Below are 21,019 nucleotides of genomic sequence, written 5' to 3' on the forward strand. Positions count from 1 at the left end.
TCCTCACCATCATTCTAAGTCTTTTGAGGATAACATCCATCCTTCCCCTCCTCGCTTCCTCGCTCCATTTTCTTCCTCTTATCTGAGGCTGGGTCCTGGTGACATCAGACTTTCCAGCTCTTCGGCAAGATCCACAGGCTTCCTAAGGCCAAATGAGAAACTGAATCTTTGTCAGATAGGCATGCTGAGAAAATGTTCAAGGGAAGATGCCCAGGAGGCATTCTAATCAGATGCAATTGACTCTTTGAACTGTGCTCACCTTCATCGGCTGAGCTCCTAAACATGTCTATAAAACGGCGCCCAGCCACCAAATGGAGACTGCTTCTTTCTACAAACCAAGTGTAGTTATACAGTTTGATGTTTGTTACTGCATTCTGGGTCATGCTGCAGCTTCTCCTATAACACACAGTGGACAGGTGGGGAAACAGAAGGCAATATATAGAGGTTTTTCACAAGCTAATAACAACAAAATCTCATGGCTCTCATTGCAAGATCATTTTTTTAATAGCAGAAATGCATTAATAACACAGGTTTAATATAGGTCATTTGGCGTGGTTAAGTTCCTTAAATTGCCTCTGACGATGGGCCAGTATGCACAGCGCCAAGTCTTCCTTCAAGTCGAATGCAGACATAATTAATACACATTTTCCTTTATCAAACCCCAGCTAAGAAAAGGGATATTTTCAGCTGATCCCATGCACTGTCACTGTGTTTATAAAGCCGCAGGGCACTTGACATGCTGAATTATAGCGATAGTACACACTGTAATGGGAAAAATAGATTCTGCAAGGACTTGGGTGTTATACCTCACTTGATGTGCTGTCCAGTCTGACACAAATGGCTAATATGACTCATATGGGGGCTCTTTCTGTCACTGTTGCAGGTGTCTGAATGTAGCTCAGAGGAACGTCACCTTAAATGCGACCAATCTAAGTTAGGTCATGTGCTTTTCAAGACCATCCTCTTTGCTTTTGTATTTTTAAGAGTGCTTTATGGTTTTCCTTATGGTAGTTTTGTTTATTTTAGTCTTAAAGCAGTCACTTTCTGATAATTTTGTCTTATCTGGCCCCTGAGTTTATCGCCTGCCTGGACTTTTGTAAACGTAAATCATCTCAGAATAGACCTTTCTTCCACATTCTTCAATGTCTTGGTGTCTTACTCCTTTTTGCCACATCTTTTCATTTGTTAAGCTGTTGTGGTCATGAATCGCTGTGATTGTCCGACTTAAAACTGGAAATTGCTTCCACTGATCAGTGGATCTCAATGCTATGTCTTTTTTTTACTTATAAGTGTTTGATGCAGAAAGTTCAAAGCAAAGAAGCATGGCTGCATTGCTTTTCTCTGAAAAACAAATAAAGTTAAAAGACAGACAGACAGTAAGTTTATTCTACAGCTAAAAAGTCTAATACGGAGCCCAGGAGTAGCTATAGACCGAGAAAGTCTATTTCAAGGCCAGAATTCTCCACAGTTTGCCCTGAAGTGTGGACACATAAAGCAATTTGCTTCCACTTATTGATTCGTTTGTTCTTATGTTTAATTTGATTCAGTCAAACATTTTAATTAATTTGGTTTTGCTATTAAAAAATCATTTATGTACAGCAAATGGTTAGCACAGAGTCAGCACAACAGACGTGCCTCTCATCCCAAGCCTCAGTGTGTCATCAGGAAAGCTTGGTTTGATATGAGCTGCTGTGAAAAACTTTATTTTTGGAGGTCTGAGAAATAAAGACAGCTGTGCTGTGTTGCTACGTTTCTCTAATTGTCACTTAAATTGTCACTTAGTCATTGTGACTTAAAATCAGCAAGTATGCACCTCTTTCTGGTGACTCTGAGCACAATTCTGAAAGCTTTGATGATTAATATCCAATGAATTGAATTCCAATTGGCTTGAATTGGACTATATTATTTAAGTGCCTTGAGATGACATTTGTTGTAATTTGGCGCTTTATAAATAAATAAAATTGAATTTGATTTAATTAATGAATACAAACGTGCGTGTTTTTGTTTCTTCTTCTGTTTTGTACCAAAGCTTTGGCCAATATGCCCAAATAACCTGGATTTTTTTTCCTTGACTTTTTCTCTCTCCTTCCACATCAGGGCAGCACTCTCTCCCCTCTGACTTACACATTTAGCACTGAATAAGAATGGGCATATAGACCAATAAATAAAAAAAAAGATTAATCGTAGCACTGCTGTGTGCCAAGAAGGCATAAAGAAACTATTTATCACAGTTTCCTTTTAAAACCCTGTCTCATTGCAGAATGTTTAATGCATTTAATACGGTGGCCCACAGCACAAAATGCTGTAGTTTCATGATAAAGGCTGAAAAAAAGTGCCATGACTACATTTTCCCCTCACACTTCTTTTCCTCTATATCAGAGATGTGTAAATCCGGTCCTCGAGGGACAGACCGTCCTGCAGGTGTTAGATATTTCCCTGCTTCAACACACCTGATTCAGATGAAATAGATGAAGAAGTTCTGCACAAGCCTGCTGATGATGCACTGATTTGAAGCAGGGAAACACCTAAAACCTGCAGGTGAGGAGCGGATTTGGACATACCTGGTTTATATGGATATGCAGCTTACATGATGACACGTCGGTTCAACATCCAATAATGTTCTGAGTATTAGATGATGTTCTGCTACCACATAGCAATGCCTGCCTAAAAGTAACATTCAAAAGTTTTGGGTTCTTGATTAAAAGAAGCTGGGTCCATTTGCAAAGTGGATTTTACCCGAATAAATGCAAGAACATTTCATGCACACGGCCCCATAATCATTTTTCTGTCTTTTGCTACTACAGGACTTCGTTTTTAGATCAGCAACGACAAAGAAGATTTTCTTTACTGTTTCAGCTGCCTTACATGAAATGTGAAAGTCTGATAAATCTCACTTGATGTACGGACCAATAAATGTGATCTATAATTTCTTTTCTTTTCTTTTTTCGTGAATTCCACACTTCTAGTTGAGTCTGAAAGCAGCGTGAGAATCAATTGATTTGAGTTTCAACCGTTCACTTTGCATCGCTACACCTTCATGAATCAAAGCAGCCGCTATGCTTCAGGACAGCCAGAGAAACCCAAGACCTATCAATGTTTAAATTGTAAAACTGGGTCCTACAACTCAATCCTACATGCATGAGATTTAAGAAAAGCTCCATCTGGACCCACGGAAGCTTTTACACGCACATGAGCAGCACTCATACGCCACTAAACAGACTTTTATGAATAAATGAAGTCCTAAAAGGGTTGTCTTGAGTTTCTCAGTCAACAATTGCAGCACGTCCACATATACAAGTCCTGAATCAAACTGTATTCACACAAAAAGGAGTCTTCACTATTGCATGCAACATTTGTAACAATGAAGGTTCAGCAAAGAGTCGTGGAAGAGGACTGAAAAGGAAAGGAAAAATTAAAATGATATGAGCACGAGAGTGTCGAAGGTAATGGGGTGAGTGTTTAATCTAGTGCTAATCCTCTGGCAGCTCCTCCCTAAGTTACCAGGCTGCCAGCAGTGTTTCTCATGCCATACAATATATCTGAGTTGTATTCATCTGAAGCAGGGAAATTCAAGCCTGGATACTTGCTGATGTCTACCATGTTAAGTACATGTATGTAGATAAATTTAGATGGTCTCAGTTTAGTTTTTTCAGACCCTATTTGGCTCCATCTCTGGGTTTCAGAAAGGAGGCTTCCTGCCGCTTTTGATAAGTTGCGAGGAGCCGAATGAGCGATGGTGTCGTTACATAAGCACATTACAGAGAGGTGCATGCATGCACACACTCACGGACATTCACACACATGAGGATGAGCATTTTGTTGCCTCCAGTCTATCATTAACCTTGACTGTATTTCCACTGTGACCCCGCTCCTGTCCATCGCTCCCTCTCAGGCAGAATCAGGTTAAATGTCAATAAAAAGGGCTGATGGTGCCAGTGTGTCACAAGTTTTTGTGTCTCACTTCTTCTTTTTTCAGTTTCTCATCTTATTGGTGTGTTGTTTTACTTCGTTCGTCGCAGCATAACCTGACTGATGGCTTTAGCTTTGCCTGCTGCAGCCTCTCGCTGGGCTCAAACACGGTTCACTGGAGAAATGAGTAAACCCTCAAATTGAATGATAAATCTCTTCTTCAGTCAGGCTTGTCTCTACATGTTCTACCAATTTAAATGAGAGCAAAAGGTTTTTGGGATTTGATGTGTTGCTGAATTAGTTTTATCTTTAGATGGTATCAGAAGTAGTGCAACAAAATGCTCATGACATGCTTTGAATAAACACTGAAGGGCACATATTGCTTTCAGAGTGCGCATTGCTTTGCTCTTTAAAAGATAAAGGGTTGTATCATAGGCCTAATGGATTTGGGTATTCTTCACATAAATACGAGCTTTGTGTATGAATTCTTGGACTGTTGGTCTTCAGGCTCTTTTCAGGAAATTGCCACTATGACTGACAATTGTCCAGCAGGACAATGTTTTGACTGGCAGTTGTATTGAGAAATATGATGCAGAAAAGCAGGTAATCAGAAGCACAGCAGAAAAAGAAAAGAAACAAAAGTTAAAACATTTTGAGCAACTATCTGGCAACAAATAAATGGTGACAAGCCCCGAGATATAGATACTCCTAAAATATGAAGCAGTTGATAACTAAATAATGGTTAGTTTGTTGGGAAATCAGTAAGGAATTAATCAAGAAGCTCTTGATAATTGATGAATGGCTAAAAAAGGGTTCTTTCTATAGTTTCTAAGAGAGGACTTCATCATAGAAAATATTAACTTACCAGAGAACAGACTGATACATACATAAATAAATCATTAAGTAATGTTTAGTTCATGAATATCAGCAAATCGATTATTAATTTATTACTTAAACAATAGTTTGTTTTTGTGCACTCAAACTTTGCTCCATAAAATAATCACAAGTGTGTATTACTTAATCAATATATATATATATATATATATATATATATATATATATATATATATAAAAACACTCAATAACCACTTTACATGGGGGATACTGGAGGAATAAGTAAAAGCTCAAGTAATGAGCTGCCTTGTATCATTATTTTCACTGCAAAGAAACAGTAATATTATAATGTTCATTAAAGAATTAGGGTCTATCTGCTTCCTAGTCCAGGATTAACTCATAAGGGAAGTGATCAGTATGACGGATTCACAAATATTCAAGGTTAATCATTGCCTGGTGATTCTCTAATAAAGGCTCTTGCAATCGGCTCTCTGGTGACTCATCACTGGTGAGTTTGCACACGTATGTCTATAAAACATCAGAGCAATCATTGCACTTGACAGCAGCTTCCAAAATGATAGTTATTACAGATTTATGCCACACTTTGCAATGAAGACACATAATATTTAGAGCTATAACAGAGTGTAACTGACTGGAAGAGGCCAAAATATTTTGGAATAGATTTTTATCTTTAACCTTCCCCTGAAGATATATAAATAATAACATAAAGAACATGGCATCAATAGAAGATGACTTCAGGACTTCTATATGCAGTAGTGGTTTTTGGGGAAATTTTCAGTCCAAGTGATACATATTGATGCACTTAACGTCACCACGGGCAACGACTTAAATCTGAAATATTTCCAGATATTGCATATCTTCGTTAACGGTGATGTAATCCTTCAGTAGGAAGTACTTATTAGCGATTCATCAAGTCGTTACTCATTCATTCCTCGTTTGTTCCCTGAGAACAACTTAAACTATTGTTCATAAAAGCATGACACCCCTTGCTCTTGGACAAACTAAAATAAGATCCACTGTCTGTGAATCCGAAATAAGAAGGTCAGATTTTGAAATCAGCATTTTTTTTTTCTTCTAACATGTGAAGTGCATTTCCAATTATTAATGTGCTCATCCTTGCTTGATGTAAATGTAGAGCAACAGCAAAGAACTTCACGGTTGATTTCTACCTCTCTCAGATCACCAGATATGTGAAGCATTGCATTGAAGAATAATTCCATCAGACAGTTTAACTCGGAGGTCATGGGTTTTGTCGAGTCTTCCAGAGGAAGTCATATTGATGTATATTCAATTCTGCCTTCAGGTTAAACACTGATGGAACATCTTCTAACCAAGCAAAATGAGGCAGAGTGGGAACAATATTACAGAATCACATATGCTTTGAATATGCACAAAAACAAATCGACTCTTTTGCCCATCACATATCCAGAAGTAACAGCAAAAATACCACTAATCCTCATGTTGTTGGAGGTCACTCTTAACCAATTTCAGTATTAACTACCAAAGGGTTTATTCCCTTCTGTCACGGCAGCAGCTTAAACAGCAGCCACTGTCGGCACTCTGTGTGTGTTTGCATCCACGTTTAAGTTCACAAATGAGATGTGGGAAGGCGTAGAGGAAGGGGACGTGTCAACTGTGAAGTGGCCATCAGGTTATGTAAATGTGGGACAAAGGCAGGAACACAGTGAGGACACTACGCTCAGGGAGCTGGAAAAAAGATATGCGTCACTGTTCAAAATCAATGTCCATCGATCCTCTGCAGTGGCATGATCTTCCAATACCCACTGAGTCAAAGGTACACTCTTAAATGAACACAATGCACCAAACACACGTGAAAAAAAACATACATACATGTTTATTTTACAAGAAGGGCACATTTTTTTTTTGTACAAACTGTAAACTAAATTATTCTGGAGGTTATAATCTTTGACATCACTTTCATGGATGAACACCAGAAACATGAATAGAAATGAATATATAAACAGTCAGTGACTGTTGCATCTCACTGCAGATTTTAATCCCACACTGGAGAAAACATACAGCATGTAAGTCTGCTACACACATTAAGGATTCTGAAAGATAAAAAGCACTTGTGTTCATCACCACTACATTTTGAACATCATTATACAATACACTTTCCCTGCACTCCCTAACCATTAATACTGCCATTGACTTATTTTTTTAACACATGAAGCTCTGTCACTGAATTTCGGTTGAGGTAGGGACTACGTCATTTCTCTCAACAGGCGAATGAGATGAAATCTCGTCATTAAAATTAATCTGCGCTCCCATCGCCTGGGAGTGTTGCTCGAGCCTACATCTGCTGGTCCACTCATCAAAGGAGAAGGAGGCAGAGAGACTCTGCGCTGTCAGATTTGCTTAAGATGTCGTGTGTCATGTTACTACACTGATTGAGAGACCATGTACCGTCAACATAGCTCCCCAAAGGAACGTGTAGGACAGCCTAGAGGAAATGCTCCACATCCAAACAAACATTTTGCTTCTGGGACTTTTGCCTGACATCGCCCTTTTCCAAAATCAAAGCAGTGGCAGCTGCAAAGATGACTCACCGAGTTGACAAGGTGAAGGCTCTGGGAGTTGGAAGAGACAGGGGGGGGGGGGGTGCTTACTCTGAGCCATAATACAACAGAGATCATTTCATTTCTCAGCTGGAGGTTTCTGTAAATACATACCAACAGCATATTTGAAAAACATCTCGTAAACCTGTGAATGCCAGCAACGTGTCCAGAAATGGCAGATTAGTCTCAGTGTCATTAAGAGTCTCCATATTCGCCTTGGATTTTGGCTCATTACACACTGGTAAAGTCACAGCATATGCTACAGTACAGCCACATTCAGCCAGAAATAAGAATTTTGGCAAAAAACATTTACAATACAATAATAGTACAATGGCCAGGTGGTGCTGTGACAGATCACAGACAGGCAGCAGCAGGATCTGTCTGTTTCATATTAAATTCAATCTGCATTAACATCAGGAATGTTCATCAGGTCGACAGAAGCAGCCAACAGAGAAGAGGAAGAGACAGAGGAGGAAGGAAGTGTGGGGGAGGGTGTGAGTGGAAGGGGCATTCCTCCCATAGGCATTTCTCTCTTATTCCAACAGATTGTACACACACTTCACGTTTTATCGCATGTTTGGAAATAATTATGGAGTAAATTTAGAGGAACTGGTGCAGAGTGAGAGGGGAGGGTCACTGAGCTGATATGGCTGATCATCACAAAGGGCACGGGATGAAAAGAGGGAAGTTACAGCATTTGGCACATGTTGTAGCTTAAGCACTTTGTAACATTAAAAGAAATCCTAACCAAAGTTTGCTAATCCAAATTGCACTTTGCAAAGATCAAACTCCAAGCTGATGGTGCAGCAAGTGAGAGGCTGAGAGGACAATGAGGTGCTTTTGTGACACAAGCCAAGCCCCATATTGAGCTAAAAGCTTTCCCCCGCTTTGCTGCCAACGAGATAGCATTGGATTTTCCAGTGCAGGAAAATCAAATGCTTTATTCAAGACCAATGGCTTTCTGTTGGAAGGGCTCTTCCTTTCTCTGATGTGCAACAGTTTCAAACGGCATGTTGTGAACGCTCAGCTTACAGTGTCAGAAAGATGGCCGAGTATTCTTTCCCCAACATAAGAAAACCAGAAAGAGGTTTCGACTTTTGAGCTAATTATGTTTGATTCTGATAGCCAACCCAAATAAAAGCTAAAAAGATCATTTCTGCTTTCTTGTTTCTTATTGTGGTAACAAATAAGCCTATTTTCTCCCCTGTCCTTCCATCGTATTTCAGAATAGCCGCTGTTGTACAATTTCTGAAAGAGTACTAGACTTTCTCTTTTACGAATGAGAAGAAGAATCTAAAAGAGATGATTTTTTTTTTGTTCTGGTGTGACCACTGGGGTCACTTAAGGTTGCTAACGTTTAATGTCCTTCAGGGTTGGATCAATTCACCCACTAAAGAGACATCTCAAGCTCTGATCGTCTATAGGACCATTTGAAAATGCATAAATATGACTCTATATTTCTGTGTTAATACATTTTAACTTCAACTTTACATTTTAATCTTATTTTATTTTATTTATCCATTCTATATCCTTTTATTTCTAATTGCATCTATCTTACTGCTCCATTCTTTTTGCTGCTATGACAACTTAATTGATCCGACTCTGATCAAACTTCAAATCAAGAGTTTTCCAACATAAGAGCAAACAGTTTTCCTCTTGAAAACTTGTGATTGTGATCTTTGAAGAGTTGTTTTTTTAAACTGCAGCTGTGCAAAGACAGAAAACATGTCCGATACCTTGGGGGTAATCATCATCATGGTGTCTCGCCTGTGACTCCACCTCTGCAAACAGAACAACTGTCACACCGCATGCTCCACATCGCCACTACAGCACAGTATGGCTCCCAGCGTGAGCAATTTACAAAATCGGATATCTGCAAGTTGGCAAAAGGTCACAAAGTGTCATTTGCATTCTGGCTGAGTGAACCTGCTACTCTGCCTCCTCTTTACAAGTGCAGGAGCTTCGGTTTGCAGATTTACATTCTTTTCCTTTTAGTTTTTACGGTAGGGGCTGATTGCAAAGAACAGAATCATAAGCACGACTTTAAGCGAGCAGAGGAAGTATTTAAAATGGAGGGCTGCCAAAGGGGATGCAACAAACCTTAAAGGGGGGCTGTAGGTAATGAAAGGGAGAGGGTATTTGAAGGCTGACGAAAGGAGAACAGGAAAATGGAGAGGACTGGAGTCTGGAGTCGAGATTGAAGAGATTTGCTGCAGAGCGGCAGGGGGGACACAAAGCCAATAGAAGTAAGACAGCAAGGACAAGAAATGGAGGAAAGTTCAGGTTAGGCAGTCTGTTCAGTCCCAGTCGAGGGAGTATTGATCAGGAACATGATACAGGGGACAGAGAGAAGATCATAGCAATGATTTCCTCAATGTATCTGTCTTTCTCTCTCTTGCACACGCATCAGCTGGCCCCATGAACATTTTATACGATCGCTACAATTATGATCGGGAGGCGTGTAAAAATGGGATATTTATACACAAACAGCATCCAAACTTCGTCATCCCCTTGCTTTTTTTTTAGCTTGTTCAGAGCATTGTTACTTTAACGTTTGACGTTTCTTCAAATGGAAGAAATTACCACTGCATTACAGCTGCTTCCATTTTGCCATGAAATGGTCAAATGTCACAAAGAGAAATAACAACAACAAATTTTCACTGCACCAATGCACCCACTTTGTTCTCTCCTTCATGGAACACATACATAGCACCTACCTACATGATATTTTACTAAAACTACATTTTTCTCCACTGCATACACTGCGTATAAGTCTTTCCAGAGCAGAGCCTGTACTGTACAGTATACACATGCAAATGTATACATCTTTGCAAATGTTTAAAAAATGTATACATGTGCACTGCTTTTCTGCTTTATTATACATATCATCAACATTTATCATCAAATGTATCAATTTCATCAATAAATGCTGACAGTATTTTGCAGATAGTTGTATCAAGGTTAAAGTGCCTTTACTTTAAAACATTCTGAAGGTTGTTTTTTTTTGTTTTTTTTGTTTTTTTCGTGTTTGACAGTCGTGTTTGAAGATCCTGTCACTGGTTCCTTGTCAGGCTTAATCTTAGAGATGCTTGTGTCTCAATTTTGTAAGCTTTCCTCATGCCTAACTGTATTTTGGTCCATCTTAGCCAGCATTTTCTCAACATGATGCTGTTTTATGCTGCCCATTCTGTGTTATGGGATTGATCTTTTCAAGTGTGACCTCAGTGTCACTGTCTAAATTCCCAGAGATGGCAGGGGAGGGTTTCTCTAGAGTGTTGTTTACCATTCCCACCTCAATCTCCCCTCCGCACCCGTCTTTCTTCTGTAACTCCTCCTCCTGACATAAGATGCTGTGGGGAATCACGTAGCTGGCTGAATTGTTTCCCTCCTTTGGGATGTGGCTCTTGGGCTGATACTGAAAGTTGGGGTTCGAGGTAGGGGCACCCATGTTGTTGTTAATACTGACGATCTCGATGGCGTTGCTGCCCGGGCAGAGCCGGTGGCAACCCAGGAGGATTGAGAAGGCCTTGCGGAAGTCGGCATTGAAGGCGTAGATGATGGGGTTGAGTGAGGAGTTTGCCCAGCCAAACCACACAAACACATCAAAAGTGGTGGAGCTGACGCAGAGGAAGTCTGTGGATCCATCCGTTAAGTTTGGTTCACAGAACGGAACCATGCAGTTCAGGATGAAGAAGGGCAACCAGCAGCACACAAACACACCCATGATGACTGAGAGCGTCTTTAAGACCTTGGTTTCTCGTTTGAAAGACATTTTAAATGAGCTCTCGCTCTCCATGTTAGAACTATTCCCCATGCTGCTGTGACGGTTTTTGGCACTCTCTGCGGCTCGCTCCAGAGCAGATATTCTCCTAATCTGTTTCTGGGCGATGCGGTAAATCCGGGTGTAGGTTACGATCATTATCGCCACTGGGATGTAGAAGCTGATGAGGGAGGAAGAGATGGCATAGGTCCTGTTAAGGCTGGAGTCACAGTTGTCAGGGGGCAGATCGCCGGGGAATGTCCCATTTAGCTCGGCATAGCTGGTTGTCTGAGCTTTGTGCCAGTTTAGCTGAACAGGGATGAAAGAGATTAGAACGGACAGGGTCCAAGCTACACTGATCATCAGACATGCCACTTTGGGGGTCATCTTGCGTTCATAGCGGAATGGGCTTGAGATGGCCCAATAACGATCAACACTAATCACACACAGGTTCAAGATGGAGGCTGTGGAACACATTATGTCAAACGCCACCCAGACATTGCAGAATGCTCCAAATGGCCAAAACCCCACTATCTCTGTGGCTGCCTTCCACGGCATGACCAAAATAGCTACCAGAAGGTCAGAGATAGCCAGCGAGATAACAAAGAAGTTGGTGACCTTCGACCTCAGGTGCCGGAACTTGGTGACGGCAGCGCACACAAGGGTGTTGCCAAGAAGCGTGGTAAAGATGAGCAGGGAGAGGAAGCATCCTGTCAGAACACGTTTAGACGAGTCCCTGTCTGGTGTGAGCTGCCTGCCATCTCGTACCGTTGAGAAATTCTGATCCATTGTTTATATTACAGAGCTAATACAGCGAGATGGGGGTGGGTGAGGGGGATGTCAGCAGTCACCCCATCACATCCCCAGACTGCAGCAGCTGTGCCTCTGTAAGAGAGAGTTTCAGACAGACAGCGTCGCTTGTAGAGAGGTAAATTGTCTCGGCACCAGCTCTCCCACAGACTGGGTCATCCATAGGCTCCTCGTTACAACCACCATCTTTATACAAGTGCTGCTATAAATATCTCAAAAATTTCTCCTCAAAAGTCTCCCTCCAAAATATGCCAGGCGCGTAGATTCCTGCAGCAGCAGCACAGGCAGTCGACATTCTAGTTTGTCGAGGGAGAAGAATACTCTGGCTATTGTTTGCATTTGTTCCTCCAGTCAGCACTGTCTTCTTAAAACAGTCTGAAGCAAAAGTAAAGCTGATCTTTAAAGCAAAGTTCTCCTTCTTCTTCCTTTTTCGCCTCTCATCGCATGCTGAAGCTATCACGTCTTCATCAAAAGTTACACAGCTGGGCTTCTGAGTCGACAGAGCTTTGGCCAATCATTAGCCTTATATACCACCTCATCAATAACTTGTACTGATGGTTTTCGCGCTGCGTTTATCTGATTTGTTTAATGATCTTCGAGGCGTGTCTCTGTGATTATATTGGTCCCTCTATTGACGCGGATCCACCCCTGCTGCTCGGTGCTGTCTTTTATATAATTTTTTTAGATACACTTTGAACGCAGCTTTCTCTTGGAAATGGCACACTTTCTAACAAGTTATTCCACCTGAGCTCTACGCAAAATAAATAAATAAATCACAAGTCCTTGCAGTCCATCTTGAAAGCAGGGGAAACGTTTAAAAATCAGATTCATTGAAATGCTGTAATCCACTTGCGTTTTTGTTTTGCTTTGGGTTAGTTTGTGTGCTCATTCGTGTCCATGCAGCGCAGCCACCGCTCCCCTTTCAAAACGTATCCCACCTAAATTATATTTGGCAGTCCGATCCCCGAGTTTACGTCCTTGAAACAGAGGCACTGTTCATTTCCTCATCCTCAGTCTTTTCTCGACAGCGTGCGCATCACTGCGTGGTTAATTTAACTAAGTCACAAAACATTCATGCCCAAGTGGAGAGTCCCCCGACATACATCCAGCTTGTATCTCGATTCCAAGTTCAGGAGAAAGAGCTCACCCTCTCTGCGCTCTCCTCCACGGGAAGCCTGTCACGCTCTCCGTGTTGCCAAGGTCCCCAAGTGTTCCACCAATCCTCCGCGTTTTCTTACATTTTTTTACTCATCCTTTGTTGTTCAACATCCAGTTAGGTTTCACTGCGATGTGACTGCGGTCTGAGTGGCCGGTGGAGAGTGATGAGAATGACTCTGATCTCTTCAAGAGTGTTTTCACGCGCGTTCCTCTCTCTCCACTTGGCTCCTGCCTGCTGCTGTGCGCCACGGTCTCTGCCACAACTGCTCCATCCAAAGAGATTGGAAGGGGAAAGCCAAGTAAATTCATCCCTAAAAGGTTAATGCTTGCTTTCCAAAGATATGGTTCTTCTTTCAAGAAGTCCAGCTGCTGAAATATGAAGAAAACGTGTGCAGAGAGAGAAACAAAACAACAAACATCTTTATTCCGTTCCGTAAACACCCGTTTACAGTCACATATCAGTGAACCTTCTTCCTTCTTTTACAGGATACAGGATGCATAAACACCACGCAGAGATATTCTAACAACTAACCAACTATAAGGACTATTTACTTCCACACCACTTGCATCAAATATCACTGTCATAAAGGTGCAGAGTCAAAAAGATGAGCTAAAAATGAAGATGCCATCAGTCCTCTGTTGAACTTGTTGCCAGCAGGCACAAAAGGCACAATGAGGCCATCTGCTGGATTTGAGACTGTTATGTGAGATTTGAGAGTGGATTCAGAGAGAGGAAGCTCGAGCATTAATGCCTCCCGAATAAACCTGAAAAACAAAGCCTGAATTAGATTAGGAATATTGAACGAAATTACTTATTACGGCAACAGGGAGACCCATGAATTCAGAAAGATTCTGAGCTTTTCAGTACTAATGGCGCTGGTAATTAAATAGCTTTGGGGACAAAAAGCAGGTTCCCATATGAATTGTTGAATTTTGTCGTGAAGGATTGGTTTAGGGTTAGTGAAATCAATGCAGGACACTCCAATGTCCTCTGAAGGGACGGACTGTGCCTGAGTCAGTGGCGCGTAAAAACCCACCCACAGAGAGATAGTGAGGCGACTGCGAGGCTATCATACCACTGGCTGCCTGGCAGTCCAGGCCGCTTTGAGTATTAACTATTTAGCAAGATGAAAACCTCAATGGACTCTGTGCCCGTGTGTGTGTCCACGTGACTTTAGCTATCCATGTGTACATGTATGAGTTTGCGAGTGTGTGAGTGCGTTAGTTTGCGGATGTGTACACATGTATTTGTGCTTTTTAGTGTGTATATGCGTGTGAGTAACGCATGTAGACAAGCCAAGTGTAAGAGGCCTGGCAGACATAACGCCCACATTTCCCTGTAGCACTGAGCTGGGGTGTGCGTGCAGCTGAGAAAGTTCAAAACAAGACCACGTCACATAGAAACACACTCGGTCTGGTTCATTCACTCACGCACGCATGTACACACAACCAGTCATGCAGGGTAATTTATGTCTGCTCTAAAAAGCAAACAAAGCAAAATGGAATCAAATAAAATAGAAAATATAGGATACAACTCTTACGACATTTCCTTGTAACGTGATCTGTGTTAGTCACATGACCAGCCTTTGGTTTTGAAGAGCCCATATTATGATTATTTACAGGTTGATGATTTTGTTTTGGGCGTCCACTAGAAAAGGTTTGCATGCTTTAGTGTGGGGGGAAAAAGTAACATTTCTAATTTACTGTGCATTGTTTCTGAACCTCTCTCACCTTCTGTCAAAAACACTACTGATTCTGTAAGACCCTCCCTGCAGAAAGGCCCAGTCTGATCCGATTGGTCTGAAATGGGGAAGTGCAAGGCAGCTGCTCCTTCTTGGTTTGAGCAGTTCAATATCAATATTATCAGTGCTTTGTGACTTTGCATTAAAATTCATAATCCAATATACCATTTCTCTTTACCCTTACCCTGTGAGCATTTCCAACATGTTATAGTGCACTCCAAAACCAAATGGAGAAGGAAGGAGGGGAGGGGCTGCGACTTTGAAAGGGACAGCGCTTATCAGAGTGAGACACAACAGGTCTTTTTGCACCTCCTTGTTTTTGTCCATTTACTCTTATTCACCATGCCTTAGGTTTAGGAACTAAACCTGCTGGTGAGGGTTAGGAAAAGAGCATAATTGTTGCTTAAATACGTTCTTTTAACGCTTTTCACTGAACTATTATGTTGGTTGCCTGGGTGATGTGTCCAAGGGAGATTTTACATGCACTTGTCCATGCATTTGTTAAAGGGTTGTAAGTTATAATTCCTGTTTAAACAGATGCAGGTTTTTCAGAGTTGCACAAAAAATACAAAAGTAAAAAAGCATAACAGGACCTGTTAGTAGTGTCAGTGGTCAGAGTCTTCTTTATAAGGTAGATAGTTTCAATTACTTCACATGTTTCTTTAAATAAACGTTCAAACTAGCATCCAATGCTCTTGTTGTAGAGGTCAGCTTCAAAAGTCCTTTAAAATATGCCTGCTGGTTTGAATAGAAACTGTAAATTTGCTAACTTATCATGACACCAGAGAATGAGACGGCTCGCTTCCCAGCAGGAAGTTAATCAAGTGACTTATTTACCATCGTGCTCAGTTGTTCCCATAGGTTATGAATATAAATGAATATTCCATAAAGCTGGAGAGAAAGGTTTCTCTCTGTTTGGTCTGTACTGATCTCTGTGGATGGGAAAGTGGTATCCTTTCATTTTCAGCGATTCCATTTAAACCCACATTAATTCTAGATATTCACCACAAGCAAGGACTCAGCATGTCAAACCTCTGTGGAAATGATGAGTACTGAACATTGTAGGGGGTACAAATCTGCAGGGTATGGATCAAAGATATATTTTTGTCTTTATAATACATTTGAATATTGATGACAGACGGCACACACAGGCTGTACATCTGGATTAGTGCTGATGTAATGGATAATGCTGCCAGAAGGCCAAGCTGCATTATCAGCACCACACAGATGAATTAACTGTTTGGATTTTTTTTTTACCTGGCCCTCATCCTTTATACTTATTTATATTCACTGTAATTAGGTTAGTTTTTTCTTCACAATCAATATGCAAGATTTTCTTGAATTACCTTCGAAAAGCTTTGGCCTTGGGTGGAAGGGCAAGAAGGAGCATGTATTTCTTTGTAGCAGCATCTAGTTCTTTTATTCTACAATTAACTATTCCATTAATTAAATGCAACTAAAGTTTAGGGAACAAAAATATGAAGCGTTAAAAGGCTTTTTTTGCAACCATCATCTCCCTCGAGAGGGCATGCAGAGAGCTACTAGTGTGGCACAAATAAAGAAGACTTTTGTTGGACATTTGAGCCAAGGTGAACTAAAATAAACTGGTTAAAACTCTTTGCCCCCTACAGATGAAAGTTGCATCCTCTGATCTTACATGTAGGGCAACCATTTGACGTATAGCAGGATTGTCTCATGGAAAACCATGAATAGACAGGAAATATATCTGTGTCTATTTTTTGCCACGCAGCTCAATTTTCAAAGTGATGTATTTCAGCAGAACATCTGGTACCTATGTCCATTTTGTGTATTTATCAAAGGGGCAGGACTTAGCAACTAGTAATCCAGGAGAGGTTATTTTGATGTGCTGCATTATAAAAGTGTCTGTTGTAATGAAAGCTGCCTCATTTTGATAACCTTTTCAAGTAGTTTTTAGGGCATAACCCTTGAAAAAGTAATTAAACAGTGACTGAAAATGTAGGTAAACAGCGACCGAATCTTAAAATGACAAAGTAAAGTCACTTTGAAACATCAGTGGTTGGGAAGGGAGAGGTGTCACCCCTCTCACCTCCAACATTAACTGATGCAGCAGTTGTTTTGTCACAGTTTCATTAAAGGTGGTGCCCCAATGTTCCTGTATGGAGTTTTTTTTCAGGTAACACAGAAATACATGATTAAATTAAACAGCCAAAATCAGGTTAAAGTGCATGAACCAGTAAAGTTTGTGTGACTGTCTTAGGTATTTGCTGTGAGACACGGCTTTCATGTTGTTTAAAAGAAATAGTGAAGAGCAGTGTTGTAAAAGTGGACAGAATGGTCTTTAAATCCACTCTGATTATCCTTCGTGGCACAAGAAATCTCATCAACATGGTGATATAATTTATTTTTTTCAAAAATATCAATACTCTGCAAAAATTAGAAGTTAAAAACAAGACCTGGCAGACATTATTGAGTCATGGTATCCTAAGATTTTTCATATTTCAGTTGAGAGGAGAGCAGGTCGAGGGATCATGATAAAAAATAAATAAATAACATACAATACCCCGCAGTAAGGAACCAAAAGAGGAGAGACTCAGCTTGCAGACGGCACCCCATCTCTCTCTGTCTCTCACACTCTTTTGCTTTCTCTTTGCTCTCATCTAAATTGTCTTTGGCAGTGTGACATGCAGGTCCCAGGTTGCTGCTGTGGACATCCCGACACCCAGCATGCAGGAAATGTGTGCCAGTCCCACCGCTGCGATTGACAAGCTGACTCACTCACAGCAGCTTTGGTCATTTTCTCCTGTACCAACATAATTATCCCCACCGTGGAAACCTGAGGTGATGTTTTGGGTCGATATTGTTCGCGCAACCAAATAGGTTGAGACCAAATAAGTCTCTCGCTGATCCTATTGAGCCATTGGGCTCTTAATTACTGCTTTGCTTGAAATCCCTCTGTGCTAATATAGTATTTACTTTCACAGCATAGGGTAATTGGGACAGAGGTAGCAGCATGTGAAAGTGAAGCAAAACTGCTCCTGGCTTTATGAGTGCATTTTTTGAAAGATTCGGAAAAGAAATCATCACATCTAATACATTAAAGTCAACATATTTTGAGCTTTTTCCTTTTCTGTGCTTCTGTAATCTCTTTAATTCACATTGCAGGCAATTTGCAGTGGTGCACATACACACAACCTGTCATGAATTCCTCATTCACTCATGTCTCTTCATTTATATGTGCGTATAGAAACACTCATTGCTGTTAATGTTTGGACCATCTGTCAGCAATTTAATTTGTTAAAGTAGGTTAATAAAGAAGTGGAGCACCCGTCAGGCAAAAAGTTAATCTCTAAGCATAGCACAGAATACATGGGTTGCTATTTCTAGCTTTGTGAGGTGTTTTTTTTATGTTGTTTTGCCCCTCAGAGCCAGTGTAGTAAGAGACTCCATGGTACACATCAACAACAGATTTTGCTAAATATGTAAACATTTGAGAACAGACCATCCAAAAGAAATGTTTAAAACGCTGCACATTACACGGAGGGGGTACTTAATGTATTACAAATCCATCATGGTGTCATCGTAAGTGCCGTGCTTGTCCTCCATTGACTTTAGTATGTAAAGAAGCCCTGTTCCCATCAGATCTGTCTGTCAGAACAGGCTGCTTGTTGCCGGTGTGACAAGCCTGGCCCCAGGCCTGGTGACAACACATCCTGCTGTGCAAGGGTCAGAGTTTCATTTGTTTAAAAGAAGAGCAGAAATTCATCTGTTTGGTGATTTTATGTGATGACAGGCTCCCCAAACTCTTAGTTATTAGTATCAGTATTTTCCTTACTCCCAAGTATTTCAGTGTAGTGGGACAGAAACTATAGAGTTTAGGTCTAATCTATTTTACTAAACATGTATCTTGTTTGTCTATAAGTCATCTAATGAAGAAAACCGCAGCCTTAACTGCACAGAAATTTATGGTATTTTGGGCTTTGGATGTTATTTTCAAAGTTTTTGAAGTGCAAAATGTATTTTGTGTCCGAGCAATGAAAAGTTAGCGGTTACGGTTCAGTCCACATTGATTTCTCTTGTGCAGATTGTGTGCTGGGTCAGACTGTCTCAGGGATGTCCTGAGGCAGGCCATATGCTGGCAGAGTTCAGAGGATTAGGCATATACACTAAAGAAGAGCATTTCTGTCTTGGTGTTACTCTCAGAGTGTGATAGGAAACCGACATCTGTTTATAAATCAGAAACTGCATCGGGTTCTTATAATTTTTTCATTTAAAAAATGTCAGTTTCTTGTGGAAATGGCATGATTTCTATTTGTCAGACCTGAAATATCTTTCTGTTGCTCTTATTTTTTATTTTTTTTTAACATTATGCACACACATATACATTATTTATTTATTTTTCTAATCTAGAATACTTTGTGGCTCAGCTTAAAAGCATACTATACTAAATCCAACTCAGTGCAGCTTACATCCTGCTGTAGAACAGATCACGAGAAGTTTGACCTCTGTGAACTAAGAGCAAGGGATGTTCTGCTTTAGGTGGTGATTTGCAGCTGCACAGCAGCACTAATGATGGAGACAGGCATAGAGTGGCGTAAAACAAGGAATTACACAGACAACTGTGATAAATGTAGCATCTCTGTTGTAGCTAACTCTATTCTGTTGGAGCTTCTGCTGATGAACAAGCTTAATATGTTTCTTTCAAAAGGGGATCTTGCATTGTGGCTCCTAGTTGTACAATCTAAAGTAGGCTTATATGAAATATGTTGCTGTCACTCAGTTTCTAGGAAAAAGAAGAAAAAAGAGCAACAACCACAGGGTGTAACAAGCTGGGAGCTTCGAAATAAAAATAAATGGGAGACTATTTTGTAGAGAAATTTGAGTTGGAAATGGCTTACTTTCAAAAAGGCAATCTCGCAGCATTTTAGTTTTTTTTTTTACAAAAGCTAGAACTGACTTGAACTGTGCCAATTATGTAGCTGCAACGATATCAGAGAGCGAGTGAGGATAACTTAGTCTCAGCCGGGTGATGATCAAATTAACCCCAGTAACAAGCACAGGTCAAACCCACGAAAAGGCACAGTTGCACAGTTCGATGCACGTACAGCACAACAGAAATACATTAATGAACACAAATACATAAAAGTGTCCTAAATATAAGGCCTGGACAGTTGTTTCTTTTTAGATTTTATCTCACATGTCACTTATTATTGCTGATGGGGTAGATCTCACACTTTATAGCTTTAAACTCTGCACGCATCAAAGGGAACTGATTAGAAGATGGGGGATGGGATTGGTGGGCGTGGCTTATCATAAATTACTTGGATGTGGGTGGACTCGGTCCAACTCCACCTTTCCCAGGTCACAGCAAGAAGCTGTTCGGTTAGGAACCTGCTTGTCAGCAAGTATTTATCGAGCCTGTGAAATTTATGGTGCCATTTATTCATCTTCCCAACAAAGGTTGCACGAAATGAACCACATCCTCACTGTGCTTGTTCTTGCCAAACATGGACATTGTCTGAGCTGTAATGATGTATGTTGGTTCCATCTGAGTAAAGAATGTGCCACAAATACAATCAGTTTCTTTAATGTTCCCGCAGTTTATCTGCAATTTAGTGCTGAGGAGCGAGCCAAGGATTTCTTCTTGGGCTGACATTATTCAGATTGCCTCATGCCGCCTGAGCTGTCACAGAAACTCATTTCCATCGTTAACTCCTGTGCCAAGTCTGAGGCTCTTGCCATTGTCTTTCAAAGTGAGGTCATGCAAGAGGCACACGGTTGCTGGTGTACTATCATCGTGGTACTATGGCTCGTTTAGAACGATTACTTCTTCACCTTTGTCATGACTTATGTTTGGTCACCAATCTTTCTTTTCTGTCTCTGTGAAGGCCAACAATCTTTTAGTACCTTTGGGGATTCTTTTCTATATGAATTCATGGTTCAGATATGCATAAAAGCACAGCAGGAAGGCTTAAAACTGTGAAATTTCTCATGTTCACAAGTCATTATATGTAGATTTATTGTAAATATGATTGTTTCTCTTTTGCTAACTGGTAAAAAAAAAGGTGCTCCATATTATTTCAGTGATCACACATCAAAGTTGTGTGTCAGTGACTGCAGGTGTATTCACTTTTGAGTTGTTTTGGGGTTTGTATTTCAAATATAGAGGGTTTTATTCAGGTTGTTCATCTGAAGAAGTACTCCACAGATCAAGAAAGGAATAATCC

The 21,019-nt window shown here is 40.6% G+C and overlaps 1 protein-coding gene across 1 annotated transcript; it reads right to left on the reverse strand.

The window, feature by feature from the left end:
• Window positions 1-6,640: 6,640 nt before the first annotated feature.
• drd1b (dopamine receptor D1b) lies at window positions 6,641-13,280 on the reverse strand. The gene has a single exon (XM_072375506.1). It carries the CDS (start codon window positions 11,890-11,892, stop codon window positions 10,501-10,503), a length of 1,392 nt encoding a protein of 463 aa, XP_072231607.1. The 5' UTR covers window positions 11,893-13,280; the 3' UTR covers window positions 6,641-10,500.
• Between the last annotated feature and the right edge of the window lie 7,739 nt (window positions 13,281-21,019).

This window comes from Leuresthes tenuis, unplaced genomic scaffold, assembly GCF_036924035.1.
Source record: "Leuresthes tenuis unplaced genomic scaffold, fLeuTen1.0.hap1 SCAF_21, whole genome shotgun sequence".
Taxonomy (NCBI): domain Eukaryota; kingdom Metazoa; phylum Chordata; class Actinopteri; order Atheriniformes; family Atherinopsidae; genus Leuresthes; species Leuresthes tenuis.